The 16,142-nt window shown below is 40.9% G+C and overlaps 1 protein-coding gene across 7 annotated transcripts in view; it reads left to right on the plus strand.

Moving 5' to 3' along the window:
- Window positions 1–16,142, plus strand: part of rims1a (regulating synaptic membrane exocytosis 1a) — a 549,448-nt gene that overhangs the window by 109,453 nt on the left and 423,853 nt on the right. For 6 of the 7 annotated variants that reach the window (XM_073056477.1, XM_073056478.1, XM_073056481.1 and 3 more), the window contains exon 2: window positions 10,796–10,888. The exons of the other annotated variant lie outside the window; for it this stretch is intronic. In XM_073056477.1, the coding sequence (XP_072912578.1) occupies window positions 10,796–10,888 (93 nt within the window). The remainder of the gene's footprint in view (window positions 1–10,795; window positions 10,889–16,142) is intronic. 7 annotated transcript variants of the gene reach the window in all.

The raw sequence follows: 16,142 nt of genomic DNA on the forward strand, positions 1-16,142 counted from the left end.
ACCCCTCTAAGGAGCACCAGGCCATTGTCTCCCACACCATTACTGACTTTATTAACTCTGGGGAATCTCCTTTCAACTGCCACTAACCTCATAGTTCCCTCACCCTGCACCTCCCACCTAAGATCCACAAACTCGCGTATCCAGGTAGACCCATTGTTTCTACTTGTTCCTGCCCCATGGAACTTGTATTTGCATACCTCGACTCAGTTTTATCCCCCTGGTTCAGCCCCTTCCTAGTTATTTCAAGTTCCCTGGCCCTGATCATCTTATTTTCATTATGGATGTCCAGTCCCCATACACCCCCATTCCCCATAAGGCCTCAAAGATCTCTATTTCTTTCTGGACCCAGGCCCAACCAGTTCCCCTCCACCACCACTCTCGTCTATTTGGTCCTCATTCTCAATAATTTCTCCTTTGGCTCCTCCCAGTTCCTTCAAACAAAAGGTGTAGCCATAGGCACTGAGTCCCAGCTATGCCTGTTTTTTGTCAGCTAATTGGAACAGTCAGTATTCCAAGCCTACATGGGTATCACTCACCAACTTTTCCTATACTACATCAACGACAACAGCAGTGGGAGCTGCTCGAGGACGGCTAGCAGCTTGCTCTGCACGAGGGAGGTGTACACATTGATCAGCTGGAGCAGAGTGCCCTGGTATTTGACATCTGCTACCAGAAGGCACCCTGCAACCACCTCTTTGACTTGGGTGATTGAGATGTTGCCTCCCCGTAGCAGAATCCCCTGGCTGGAAGCGCAACAATCGTTGCCCCCCTGACCACACCGGGAAACCCTGGGTCCACCACCGTGACCACCTCCGGTAGTTGCGGAGGTGTGGTAGTCCACACTACTGAAGGAAAGTCACGTCGGCCTTTACAGTGTCCAAGTACTGGAACGTGCTGTCGCATCGCCCAGTACTCTTCAAACTGCGCACATTTATGCATGCCTTTTTAATGTCTGCCATCATTTAAAGTTATTTATTTCAGCAGCTCACCATCCTTATCTTCACAGTCCTGAGTCTTCATGCCCACCATCTTTGTGAAGTCTTTCACCTTCTGTGGGCTCAGGAACTGTAGGTCATCCTCCCCTCAGCTCTGGTTCTGTGCCTGGGGGCTTGTTGTCTCCCAGGCCTGCTTCCCCTTCAGGCTGTGGAGCGCCAGACGTAGCTCTGCTCCCAGAGCTGGGGCTCTCTGCTGCTCGCCGCCTCCTGTACTTGTACTTGGGTGGTGGCCAGCAGACTTTCTCCACTCTCTCTGCTCCTCTCCACTGGTTTTGCCCGTCACTTCCTCTGCCAGGGCTGCTGCTGGCCTCCCCCAATGCCTTCCTCCTCTGAAGTGGACAGGTTACCGGAGACTGTGTGGTCCCTTGCCCCTTTCTTCCAATTCTCCTTCTACTCCGCCCTCTTTTGTTTGGCTGGAGCCTTTTGGGCCTTATTGCATTTGCCCACAACGCTCCAGCCTTCCTTCCCCTTGGCTCTTCATTCTGATGTGGACCATATGGACAAAAGGAATTCACATATCAGCTGATTATTCACTGATAGTTCATTGACTGCAGCTCAGCTTTTAACATATCATCCCATCCAAACTCACCATCAAGCTTCAATACCTGAGTCTCTGTATCTCTCTTTTTCTATTCACATTACACTTATGACTGCGCGACTAACCGTAGCTCTGGTGCCATTATTAAGTTTGTTGAGAACACCACTGTCATTGGCTAAGTCAAATGTGGTGATGAATCAGCAGATAGGAGGGAGATTGAAAATCTGGCTGAGTGGAGCCAGAACAACGGCCTCTCACTCAGTCAACAAGATTTTAGAATGAGGAAACCAGAGGTCCATGAGCTAGTCCACATCAGAGGATCAAAGGTGTTCAGCAACTTTAACTTCCTGGTATATTTGTTTCAGAGGACCATTCCTGGGCCCAGCATGTAAGTGCAACAACAAAGAAAGCACGGCAGCATCTCTACTTATGAGTTTGCGGAGCTTTAGCATGACATCTAAAACTTCGACAAATTTCTATAGATGTGTGGTGGAGAATATATTGACTGGTTGAGTCACAGCCTGGTATGGAAGTACCAATTCTCTTGAATGGAAAATCCTACAAAATGTGCTGGATATGGCCCATTCCATCATGGGTAAAGCCCTCCCCTCTATTGAGCATATCTGCACAGAGCACTGTTACAGAAAAGCAGCATCCATCAGGGACTCCTACTACCCAGGTCATGCTCTCTTATCGCTACTGCCATCAGGAATAAGGTGCAGGAGCCTCAGGACTTGCACTACCTGGTTCAGGAACAGTTATTGCCCTTCAACCATCAGGCCCTTGAACCAGTGGGGTAACTTAACTCGCCTCATCACTCACAGCCTATGGACTCACTTTCAAGGACTCTTCATCTCATACTGGCAATATTTATTGCCTATTTATTTTTTTTCTCTTTTGTATTTGTATAGTTTGCTGTCTTTTGCATATTGGTTGTTTGTCCACCCTATTGGGTGCAGTATTTCATTGATTCTATAATGACTCTGATTTTCTGAGATGCCCACAAGAAGCCAAATGTCAGGGTTGTATATGGTGATGTGTACTTCAATAATAAATTTACTTTGAACTTTGAATACTCAACTTCCTCATCAGCAGATATCAGGATTGATAACAATATCTTCTCCTTACTGATCATCAAGACAGTTGCACCTCAAGGTTGTGTGCTTAGTCCCCTGCTCTTTTCTCAATCCACTTATGACTGTCTCCAGTACCATATACAAATATGTCAATGATGCCACTGTTGTTGGATGAATTGCAGCTGGTGATGAGTCAATTACAGGAGTGAGATTGGGCACCTGATTGAGTGGTGCCAAGTTTTACTTGTCTCCGAGTACTCTAATAAGCTTCTACAGATGTATTCTGACTGGGTGCATTATGGTTTGGAATGTCAATTCAAGTGTATGGGAATTTAAGAAGCTGCAGAGAATAGTGGACTCGGCACAATACATTATGGACACATTCTTCTTGAGTATTGGTAATGTCTATGTAAGGAACTGCCTCAGGAAGGCAAATCCATCATCAAAAATCCTCACCACCCAGGCCGTGCCATTTTCCTGCAATGACCATTGGGCAGGAGGTACTAAAGCCAGAAGTCCCACACCGGTAGTTTCAAGAACAGCCACCTCCCCATTGGCCATTTATTTCATGAACTAACTGGTACAACCCTAACTGTTACAATTCAGCACCACTCTTGATCATTTTACAATCAAATGGACCTTGTTATTCCTTTGATCTGATTGTCTACTTATTTGTAAAAATTGTGTATAATTTCTCTTGTGAATGCTGCTTTTATGATACCTTTGCACATGATGCTGCTGTTGCAGGTTTTAACTGCACCTGTGCTTGCATGTACTTATGCATATGACAGTAAACTCAATTTTGACTTTCTTTCTGTGATTACAATAAAGTCATAGTTCTTACTGCTGATCCATGCTCCTTGCATTGAGGCATACAGTGGTATGCAAAAGTTTGAGCACACTTGGTCAAAGTTTCTGTTATTGTGAATAGTTAAAGTGAGTAGAAGATGAACTGATCTCCAATAGTCATAAAGTTAAAGATGAAACATTATTTTCAACATCTTGCTTTAAGCAAGATTAGTGTATTATTTTTGTTTTGTACAATTTTAGAGTGGTAAAAAAGGAAAGGAGCACCATGCAAAAGTTTGGGCACCCCAAGAGATTTAAGCTCTCAGATAACTTTTACCAAGGTCTCAGACCTTAATTAGCTTGTTAGGGCTATGGCTTGTTCACAGTCATCGTTAGGAATGGCCAGGTGATGCAAATTTCAAAGCTTTATAAATACCTTGATTTCTCAAACCTTGTCCCAACAATCAGCAGCCATGGGCTCCTTTAAGCAGCTGCCAGTCACTCTGAAAATTAAAATAAATGATGCCCACAAAACAGGAGAAGGCTATAAGAAGATAGCAAAGCGTTTTTAGGTAGCCATTTCCTCAGTTCGTAATGTAATTAGGAAATGGTAGTTAACAGGAACGGTGGAGGTCAAGTTGACGTCTGGAAGACCAAGAAAACTTTCCGAGAGAACTGCTTGTAGGATTGCTAGAAAGGCAAATCAAAACCCCTGTTTCACTGCAAAAGACCTTCAGGAAGATTTAACAGACTCTGGAGTGGTGGTGCACTGTTCTACTGTGCAGTGACACCTGCGCAAGTATAACCTTCATGGAAGAGTCATCAGAAGAAAACCTTTCCTGCGTCCTCACCACAAAATTCAGCATCAGAAATTTGCAAAGGAATATCTAAACAAGCCTGATGCATTCTGGAAACAAGTCCTGTGGACTGATGAAGTTAAAATAGATCTTTTTGGCTGCAATGAGCAAAGGTATGTTTGGAGAAAAAAGTGTGCAGAATTTAATGAAAAGAACAGCTCTCCAACTGTTAAGCACAGGGGTGGATCGATCGTGCTTTGGGCTTGTATTGCAGCCAGTGGTACGGGGAATATTTCACTGGTAGAAGGAAGAATGAATTCAATTAAATACCAGCAAATTCTGGAAGCAAACATCACACCATCTGTAAAAAAAAAGCTGAAGATGAAAAGTGGATGGCTCCTACAACAGGATAATGATCCTAAACACACCTCAAAATCCACAATGGACTACCTGAAGAGGCGCAAGCTGAAGGTTTTGCCATGGCCCTCACAGTCCCCCAACCTAAGCATCATCAAAAATCTGTGGTGTTACGTACCCCGTAACTGGGTCACTTACCAGCAAAGATAGAGAGGTCCGTTGAAGTCTGATGGTACTATTTTTAACAGTATTTATTGATAAAAATACACAAAAATAACATTGATGCAAACATACAGATAATATACGTCGTCAATACTAAATCTAAAAGCGCGGGTATAATAATAATCAATAAGAAATAGCTCTATCATTGTCTAGGGGATAATGTATTGTCCGATGGAAATATTAAAGTCACTCAGGTTCATTCAAGCTGCAGGCTGCAGCCTTTGGTTGGAGTCAAGAGAGAGAGTTTAAACTTGCCCATTCCTTTTATGATGTCAATCCTTCGAGAGTCGTTGGGGCTGATTTCTCCTTTGTGTTAGCTAAAGCCGTTCTTCCGTGGCAAGGCCCACCAATTCCGAGGCAGATGGAAAAGGACGCACGTAGACTTTCCATCGGCTTTCGCTATTTCGCTGTTATAGGATTTCTAGCGTTTCTTCTGGTGCGTCTGAAGGGGCCGTTCCCCAGCCCCTCTTTTATCCCCACTCACGGGGTCTCAGATGTCAATCAGGGTGGAATGATGCCATCCCCCAACTAGCCCACGTTGCCTGAGGGCTTCCACGAAGCACAGTACTCAATACACAATTCCGTCTCCAAGAGACAATGGCAGCTTCCCGTTGCTTTGTATCGCTGAGGGCCAGGACATTTCAAACCCCTTTGTGGATTCTGCATGTCTTTCTCTCATTTCCTGGGTCTCCTGACCCGAATCAATAGCGATCTTGTGATTCTCACAACGGAGGGGGCTACTTTCAACCCTTCGGCCCCTCAGAGTTGGGGCGCAGGCGTAACAGTGGATAGATTTCAAAAGAGCAATGCATGCAAGATGGCCCAAGAATCTCACAGAACTAGAAGCCTTTTGCAAGGAAGAATGGGCGAAAGCTTGCCAGCCTTCGTATGCTTTGACTGTATGCTTCCTAATGTGCCTCTGTTTTGCCAGCTGGGCCTGCCTACTTGATTTACCCTCTTCATTTTACTCACCATCCTGCTCTTGGGCTTCACATGCTCCCCTACCGCCCCCCCCTCCCCCAGCCATTAGTTTAAACCCTCTCAAGTACTGGGAGCAAACTTCCCTGCAACCCATTCTTCTTATACAAGGTCCACCTACCTGGAAGTGATCCCAGTAATCCAAGTATCTAAAGCCCCTCCTCTTGCATTCTGTCTAGCTACATGCTCATCATCCATCACATCCTCCAGTTCCATTGGCACTTGCATTAAAGTCTTGAAATATATATTTTCCCATTTATCAAATGCACTGGGGGGTAAAAACACGTAGGTAAAATTGTGAAAGTTATAAACAGATCACATAAGAAATGTATGGAGTTGGCACCCTTGTGGTCCTCTGTGAAAAGAGAAACACCCGGCAACTTGCAGGTGTTTGATAAATTGTCATTTCATAGAGTAGTAAAATTTAAGGCCATGGGACTGAAAGGACCAAGGCAGTATAGCAATGAGTATTTTTCAGACTGGAAGGATGTTTGCCTCACTCTGGGTCAATGTTGGCTGCACTGCTCTTATTGATACATGTTAATAACGAAGATGTAATTTCAAAGTTTACAGATTGCAGAAGCTTGGAAATGACATAGGTGGTAAAGAGTATGTAGACTTGCAAAATGGGTAGATACATGGAAAATTCAGTTCAATTAGCAAAGTGTGAAGTTGCATTTTGGATGCAAAAGTGGGACTGTAAAACAGAATCATAGAATGATGTGTCAAAGGAGGCCAGTTAGACTATTGCACCTACACTCTAATTTGTGATTTGGTTTTAAAATGAATTTTACTTTTCTATTTTGTATGTTTCCTTAAAGTATATATCAATTCCTCCTTTGATCCTATGCTTGGATCTGCTTCCAAGCCCTTTTCAGACACTGTTTTCAATATTTAGAACATAATGTACAATAAAACAATTATCTAAGTTGCCTCTAATTTTTTTTGCCACCAACCTAGATCTTATTGAATTTATTTCTCCTGCTGCCACTGGAAGTAGTTCATAGGAATAATCCCACGTTAAATAAAAACTACTCACTCTTGGCATCATTCCAGCAAATCCCTTCTGGATCCAATCCAATGCCCGGACATTCTTTCTGAAGTGTGATGATTAAATAAGATTAACCAGTTGAGATTTTTCCACTGTACTATAAAGTTGATGTGGAGAGAAAGTTTTATTTTTATACACAAAGTGGGTGCCTGGAAAGAGCAGCCAGGGTTGTTGGTGGAGGCATATATGATCGAGTTGTTTGAGGTCTTTAGAGACAAATATACAGAGAATGGAAGGATATGGATCATGTGCAGGCTGAAGTGATTAGATGTTATTTGTTTAATTAGTTTGGCACAACATCATAGACCAAAGAGCTTTTTTCTGTCTGTGCTGTTTTCTGTTCTATGTTTAATCACAACTTCAAAACAGAACAAAAACTCATTGTTTGTAAGGTGCTACTAGACCCATCATGTTTTTCATGAGATGACCATAAACAGATATTTTTTGTTCCAAAGATACAACTTCCCTATGAATTGGCAGTCTTAGATTAAAATTCTCAATGGCATTTATGTGGGTTGTTAGTGCTTCCTCCTTATCTAGGTATGATTTTATAAAGGTTGCACTGCCATACTATTCAGGAAATCTTTATCTCCCAACTTCATTTTAGAGGTCTGTTATCCTTTTGTACCTTTGTGTATTGTTTTGAAAGCAAAACTTTGGAAGTAGATGTTGACTAACAGAGTAAAACATTGTCACACTGGACTCTATACCAAAACCTCAGACTCATTTTCATAGTGACCTTGATGTCTTTGTGGTCTACAGGAACATTTGATTGTTTGCCTACTCTTCCATTGATTGGTTTGAGCTTGGCTTAATTTAATTTCAGGTCAACCTCTTTCAGCTACATTTTTGTGAACTATCTAAAAGAGGGATTTAATTACATTGGCACCCTTCTCACTCACTTCAAAAAAAAAGTTTACTGTGGAATAATCCTGAACTATTGCTTCTTTTGGAGTGGCAGATTGAAGATTTTTGTTTACTTTTCAATGTGAGGTTGTTACTCCAGTGTCTCTATCTTTGTCATTATTTACAAAATGTGAAGTGGGTTTTCGTACAGGCACCTAAGTAATATATTGAAAAAAGCCTTGGAAGGTTATGGATTGCATTCATGAAACTGTTCATTGAAAAGGTAAAGTGGACCCTTCACTTTTATAAATAAGATCATTGAAAACAAAAGAGAAGATTTTTTGTTATTTTTCATATATATAAACCACTGGAGTGTTGTGTACATTTCTGATTGCCTCATTACAGGAAGGATTTGGAGACCTTGGAAGGGGTACAGAAGGAGTATGATGCAAGAGACTGCAAATGCTGAAATCTTAAGCAATACATAATCTGCTGGAAGATCTCAGTGCGTCACACAGCATTGGTGGGAGGAAAGAAAATATCAATGTTTCAGGCCGAAACCCTGCATTAGGACTGAGATGGAGGAGCAAGGTGGCCAGCATGTGGAGAAAAAGGGGAGTGGCAAGAAAGGACCTGACGCAATTAATGGACTGAAGCAAGGTGGAAAAAAAGAGATAGAACAAGGCAGGGGGAGAGGAATGTGAAGATAGGAGACAACTGATGGAGGAAGATGGCAGGAACATTGGTGCTGGATTCTAAAGAATGGGAGCCATTAGAGGAGAAAAAAGAGGATAACCAGATGGGGGGATGGGGAACCTACATGTGAAGTTGATGGATAGAGGAAAGGACAGGGGGACAAAGGTAAGTTAAAGGGGGTGCTGGGGTAGGGTGGGAATGGGGACAAAAATGTGAGAACTGGAGACTTAAAGGAGAATAGGCGGCTGATGCTGAGATGGGAAAAGGAAAAAAAGGGGGAGCCTTAAAATTCGAAGACTCTATATTCATACCATTGACAGGGAGGAAGAGTTGAAATGCCCAGCAACTGAGGGCTGTGGATGGCCATTGCAGACTGAGCATAGTTGTTCTGTGAAACGGTTGCCTAGTCTACATTTGGTCTCACTGATATAGAAGAAACCACATCAGGAGCACCAAACACTGTATTTGGCAACCTCATTTCTCATGCAGGGTTTTTGTTCAAAATGTCAACAATTTCTTTCTTCCCATCAAGACGTTTTGACCTGCAGAGTTCTTCCAGTAAATTCTGCGTTTTACCAGGATACTGTGGGGATTTCAGTTTATGAGCTATAAGGAGAGGTTGGACAAACTTGTGTTTGCTCTGGTGCATTGGAGACTAAGGAGAGACCTGATGGATGCTTATAAAATTATGTGAGGGACATATAAGTTAGAAACTTCCCCAGAGTAGAAATATCAATTACTAGAAGACATGTATAGTATTTAAGGTGGAGATATGCAGGCCAAGTTGTTTTTATGAAAAACAGAGGGGCATGTAGTGGCATAGTTGTTAACATAATGCTATTGCAATGCCAGCAATATGGGCTCAATTCCTCCGTCATCTATAAGAAGTCTGTACTTTCTCCCTATGACTGCCTGAGATTTTTCAAGGAACTGGCTCTTCAGCCCACAGTGTTATGCTAAGATAACTAAATTAGCAATCTACATCTGTGAAATAATAATCCAGGTCTTTGGATCATCATTCTGATAGTTTAAAAAGGTGTGAAGAAATAAACACAATTTTTAACACATGCTTCTTGACACATGCACAGTTGACGCAGCTTTGTTTTACAATACAGTTTACAGAAGAATGCAACCCCTATATCTTTGATTAAATTTTCCCCACAATCCATAAATTAATGCATTATTATGAGATTCTATGTTAGTACAACACACAGAATGATAAATATGCCGGTGTAAGTAAAAGGAAGGAAGTTCCTCTGGGTTGTTTATTTCTACAGAATTTTCATAAATTCTAATTTAACTAGAATTTTTAAGAAAGAAATTAATGTCATTGTCCATGCAAGTAAACTTGAACAGTGCTCCTGAAGTAGGGAAAGACATTTCAGTGGATCTGCTGACGTGCCAACTGAAAGCTGATCAGCTTATAGGTACTAGTATTTATACTACCAAAGTGATAATCCAAAGACTTGGATTCATATTACACAGCTACAGACCATAGAGTAGTACTGTATAGGAACAGACCCATCAGCCCACTGTGCTTGTGCCAACCTATATGTGTAACTATTCCCATTTGCCTGCCAGTTATCTGTATCACTCTGTTCACTTGTTAATGTGTATGTCTAAATGCCTCTGAAACCTTGCTTTAATATTTGTTTATACCACCTCTACTGGCAGCACATTCCAGGCACTTATAAAAAGCTTGCCTCATAAATCTCCTTTAAACATCCTCTGCCCTCTAGTGTTTGATTTTCCCACCCTGGGTAAAAATCACACTGACTATCCATCTTATCTATACCTCTCAGAATTTTATCAACTTCTATTAAGTTAGTTTTCCATCAACTTCTAATGCTGATGTTCCCAACTTGTATATTCATGCCATATGTACTTTTTTTGGCACCCTGTCTATCTGTGAAGACAAAATTTCCAGTCTTATCATGACACCTGTGGTATTTAATTCAGTGAATTATCTGGAAGCAAACTTTAAAACTACCCTGAGTAGATTTGACCAAATTGTCTGGCTAAATCCACAGCAATGTGGGTTGATTTGTAAGAACCCAATGAAGTGACTCAGCAAACTACTTGACTGTGCCGAAACAATATATTTATACTGCGTGTTCAATAAAGTAACCCATCATTACTTTCTTGAAGAAATTGGGAATGGGATAAATACTGGCCTTGTCAATAGTGCACAAATTCATAAAAATTAATATGAAAATAGCTAACGAGGAGGTCTGAGTGCATGAAATTTGGCCTATCTGGACATTAATAAATTCAATGTAATGCAGTGGTGTTAGTCCCAGAATTTGAGGAATAATATATCTAACTAGGGATATAACCAGTCAGCGATGACAGGAAACTCAGACTCGATATGAGAAGCAACAAACAGCATCACCATCTATTAAACTGAAACTGAGCACCAAACTAAGGTCTACTTCAATGGCTCCTTTCAGGGACCAGCAGAAGATGTCACCATGGTTAGCGATGCCATGTCTTGGCTTTATCTGCACCCAGGCATCTCAACACCAGGATGCACCAACTGCTAGGCAAGTCAATCTGCTTTTCTTTACTGATATTGTGCTCTACTGTTACTTTTGAAGTTATTTTTTTCTGAGAATGAGGGAATGTAACATATTTGATTGTTTGACAAAAAAGCACTACAGACCTGATGGTAGAAAGGGTTTCATTCTGTGTCGTGATGATTTTCACTGTTTTTTTTTGCAAAACTCACCTTTGTTGCCCTGATTCATTATGAATGTAATGGTGTGTATTGGCAGCTTGTTTCATCTGAAGGATAGCCACCCCACCTATTGTTAAAATCTTGCAGTCTTGTGTTAGGTGTAGTATATTGAATGCAAGGTCAAACCAATCTATTCAAATGCAAAAGATTGCTTAATCAGGGCCTTAGAGAACAGTTTTCTGGGTTAATTTTATCATTTTGTTGAAAGTCAGTTGGCTTTACGACAATTTAGTGATTCAGTCTGAACATGAATTAAACAAATCACAGCATGCTTTGCTGCTGCTTTGCCTGTTCATACTTTTGCTGAGTGTATTTCCCTTTGTCCCTGACCAACCTTTCTGCCTCTAAACTTTCAGGTCTCTCAGAACACTGTTTCTGATAACAATTTGTGTTGAGTTCACTTGTTACCTACCCTACACTAGCTGATCAACCTTGATGTCTGACAGCAATATCTCGATTTTGGGTTTCTTTTTGTGGGTTCAAATTGCTCCCTGGCTTTATTTCACTTCAACCTAGTCACCTCCAACTCGAGAACCTTCCTGAAAATTAGAATTCAACCAGTTACATCCTTATCAAGAATCTTGATTGTGCAGCTGAGTTTTTAACCATACTTTCCACATGAACACCTCCCTCGTCTTTAAAGGGTACTTTTTTTTTTAACCTGGCTGTTGTTCTAATTAATGCTTTTATGGTTATGTGGATTTTTTTCCTCATCACGGTCTTGTAAAATACTTTGAAATTTTATTTTGAAGATGTTGTATTGTTGAAATAAAACATTGAAGAGTACATCACTGGCCTTTTGTCCACAATGTCTGTGCTGACCATGATACCAAATGGAACTAGTGCCATTTGCTTACACATAATCCATACATTTCACTCCCTTCATGTTCATTTGTCTGTCTGAACAACTCTTAACTGCCACTAACATACTTATTACCCCAATACCCAGCATGTTCCAGGTATCTGCCAGTCTCTTTGGAAAACCAAAACTTCATTCATATATCTCCCTTAGACTCTAAGGAGATGCCCACCAGTGTTCACCATTTCTACCCTGGGAAAGAGGCTCTGACTATCTTCCCTAAATCTACGCCTTTCATAATTTTATAAATTTCTGTTAGATCTCCCCTCAGTCTTCGACACTTTTGAGAAAACTATGCAAGTCAGTCTAACTCACCCCGCTCAATAGCTAATACTCTGTTATCCCAGCATATCCTCTGCACCCTCTCCAGAGCCTCCACATCCTTTCTGTAATGGGGCAACCTGAACTGCATACAATACTTCAAAAGCAGCCTAATGAGTATTTTGTTTCTTTGACTACTCCCTTCACCAGTTAAAGCTTGTTTCAGTCTTACAATACCACTTACACCATTTTCTCCTGTACACAATAGATCCTTATGTTGTGATATCAGGCAAGGGAGCATTGAAAGCAGGCTCTGGCATTGAAGGACAGGATGCACAATCTTAATCACACAGCCCCCAACTTTCTCATTAGTGGGAAAATCACTCCTCCTGACTTGTGACTAACTGACTAATTTTACTAATACTGTGAAAACATGAAACACAGGCGAGATGAGATTTGATAGATAACTGGAATAAAAATTTAAGCTGATACTTAAACTTGAAGCATCAGTTTTGTGGCTCCCTCTATAGATTCCTGAACTACTGAATACTTCCTGCATTTCTGTTTTTATATGTGGGCTCAACATTTTCCGTTTTGATTAGGCAATAATGATACCAATTTAATGCAAATAGTCAGCAATGAAGGAGACTTTGATTGGCATGTGGATATAATCAATATTGCAAAATTCTGAAGGGACTAAATATTCTAGCCCTTGTATTATTGTGGTTTCTGTATTTATTCTCCTGGTCTAAAATCTCTTCTCTGTGTTTGATATAATTTTTGTTTTCTTTGTGAAGTTCTTTTAATTTAACATGAATATGCTGTTGATGTGTTTACCAGTAGATATGTTGGTATGTTCACGCTGTTTCTCCACTTACTATTTTAGCAAAAGTGATAACATTTAACAGTTTCTGGTAAAATTGAGAATAATTCCATTGATGCAGAATCATAAGATATGGTACCAATTCCTAAATCGTGATCTGTAACTATTTTTAATTATATTATTTTGTCTTGTTATTGAAAAGCTGCAAAATTTGAACACTTTGAAGCTACTGGTTGCCTTGAATAGGGGACTGTTAAAAATGCCTCTTAAACATTGCTCTAGTAGCTACTTCTACCACCTCCCTAATACCTAGCAATTTCTGTGTAATACAAAAAAGTACTTGCCTTACACACCACCTTTAATCTTCCATCTTTCTCATCGTAAATCCATGTACTCTAATATTTAACATTTTGCCCTGAAGAAGATGTTCTGTTTATCACAATTATGCATCACATAATTTTATATACTTACATCAGTTGCCCCTGATCTTCAAGCAGAATAACCTGAATACGTCCAACCTCTCCTTAGGGCTAATGGTCTCTAATCTCTCTAGCCATGCTTTCAATCAGACCATAATTCCTGAACCAAAGAACTTTGCACCTTCAGAATCAAATGACTACTGCATGGTGGCTCAGATGCCAGTCATCATGAAGTGCTTTGAATGGCTGGTAATGGGACATATGAAAAACTGCATTCTTGCCATATTAGGCACTCACTATATGCTTCCTGACTGAACCACTCTACAACAGATAGTATCTGTCAAGCACCTGGCCCTGACACAACTAGTAAATAAGGACACTTAAGTCAAAATGCTGATTCTGGATATAAGTACAGCATTCAATAGCATTGTCCCACACACCATGATGAACAAACCCCTTCTTTTCAGTACTTCTCAGTCTAAATACACCACTGTGCAACTGGGGTCCTAACCAACAGATCTCAATCAGGGTGCACAATCACTCTTCCTTCCCCATCATCTTCAACATGGGTCCACTCCCCCCTCCCCCCCCCCCCCCCCCGGGCTGTGCACTGAGCCCATCAGTGTCAAAATCGCCTTTGACACAACAGTGGTGGTGCTCATCAACAACAATGAGAGAGACTTGCAGAGAGATTTAGGCCAGTTAGAAGAGTGGGCTGAACTTTGGCAGATGGAGTTTAATGCTGATAAGTGTGAGGTGCTACATTTTGGTACGAATAATCCAAATAGGACATGCATGGTAAATGGTAGGGCACTGAAGAATGCAGTAGAACAGAGTGATCTAGGAATAATGGTGCATAGTTCCCTGAAGCTGGAATCTCATGTGGATAGGGTGGTGAAGAAAGCTTTTGGTATGCTGACCTTTATAAATCACAGCATTGAGCATAGGAGTTCGGATGTAATGTTAAAATGGTACATTGGTAAGGCCGAATCTGGAGTGTTGTGTACAGTTCTGGTCACCAAATTATAGGAAAGATGTCAACAAACTAGAGAGAGTACAGAGGAGATTTACTAGAATGTTACCTGGGTTTCAGCACCTAAGTTACAGAGAAAGGTTGAACAAGTTAGGTCTTTATTCTTTGGAGCGTAGAAGGTTGAGGGGGGACTTAATAGAGGTATTTAAAATTATGAGGGGGATAGATAGAGTTGACGTGGATAGGCTTTTTCCATTGAGAGTAGGGGAGATTCAAACAAGAAGACATGAGTTGAGAGTTAGGGGGCAAAAGTTTAAGGGTAACACAAGGGGGAATTTCTTCACTCAGAGAGTGGCAGCTGAGTGGAACGAGCTTCCAGTAGAAGTGGTAGAGGAAGGTTCGGTATTGTCATTTAAAGTAAAATTGGATAGGTATATGGACAGGAAAGGAATGGAGGGTTATGGGCTGAGTGCAGGTCAGTGGGACTAGGTGAGAGTAAGCATTCGGCATGGACTAGAAGGGCTGAGATGGCCTGTTTCTGTGCTGTAATTGTTATATGGTTATAGGAGGTGGAATAGCTCAAGGCTTGGTGCAAGGCAAATAACCTCTTCTTCAATGTCAACAAGACAAAAGAATTGGTTATTGACTTTAGGAGAACTCACACCCCTTGTTAGATTGGCAACAGAACAGTGGAAACTGAGCAGTTTCAAATTCCTGAGAGTGAACATCTTGCACAACCTCTCATGGTCCCAGAACACATCCTACATAATCAAGCAAGTTCACCAATGGTTCTTTCTGAGAAGGCTTAAGAGAACAGGACTATATGCACATTGTTACTTTATAATTTCCTGTCAGACTCACCTTATGTTCAGGCACTCCTGTACCTAGCATAATTTTATGGACATACAATCAATCTATGCATATAAGCTATTCTATCGATTTATATTTATTGTGTTCTTTCTTAGTGTTCTTTATCTTATTGTATTTTTTTTTTGGTGCTGCATCATATCCGGAGTAACAATATTTCGTTCTCCTTTACACTTGTGTACCGGAAATGACATTAAACAATCTGAATTTAATGTGGGGAACTCCTTGGGAAGACTTTTGCACCCTTCCAAACTGTCATTTCCTTCCAGTAATGTAGCATAATATACCGAATGTGCCTTACCTCAAGTTGTATACAGCTGCTGCAACACAATTTATTTGGTCAATGCCCTAACCAGTGAAGATAAACAATGTTTTCTTTACACCCTATCCAGTTGTGTTTTCACATTTTGGGGAGCAATGGACCCAAGATTCCCCCCAACCCCCAATTATCATTGCCTCAGGAGTCCTGCCATTTACAATATACTTTCCTACTTTCCTCTTACATTTGACTTTCCAAAATACAATACCCCAGATTTGTACAGATTAAATTTTGTCTGCCATTCCCATATGCCTCCTGACCTAGTCCTGAGCACAGTGTTTACAGATTTCAGATATGTTGTAAAGAATTCTTGATGAATTTGTGTAATGTATCTGGTATATATATTATGATGGTATATTATGTTTTCACTAGGTACTTTGCTGCTTTAAGCTGTATGGTTTGAGCTTCCTGAGAGCCAGTGAAGCTGCAGACATCTAGTTAAGTACAGGGTACACAATCATGCCCTTGTCATACCTTTAAGGTGCTAGAGAAGACTTTATTGGGAGTAGCATGCGGAGTGACTTGATTTCTGAGCTACT

The sequence above is a fragment of the Hemitrygon akajei genome, chromosome 9 (assembly GCF_048418815.1).
Source record: "Hemitrygon akajei chromosome 9, sHemAka1.3, whole genome shotgun sequence".
Taxonomy (NCBI): domain Eukaryota; kingdom Metazoa; phylum Chordata; class Chondrichthyes; order Myliobatiformes; family Dasyatidae; genus Hemitrygon; species Hemitrygon akajei.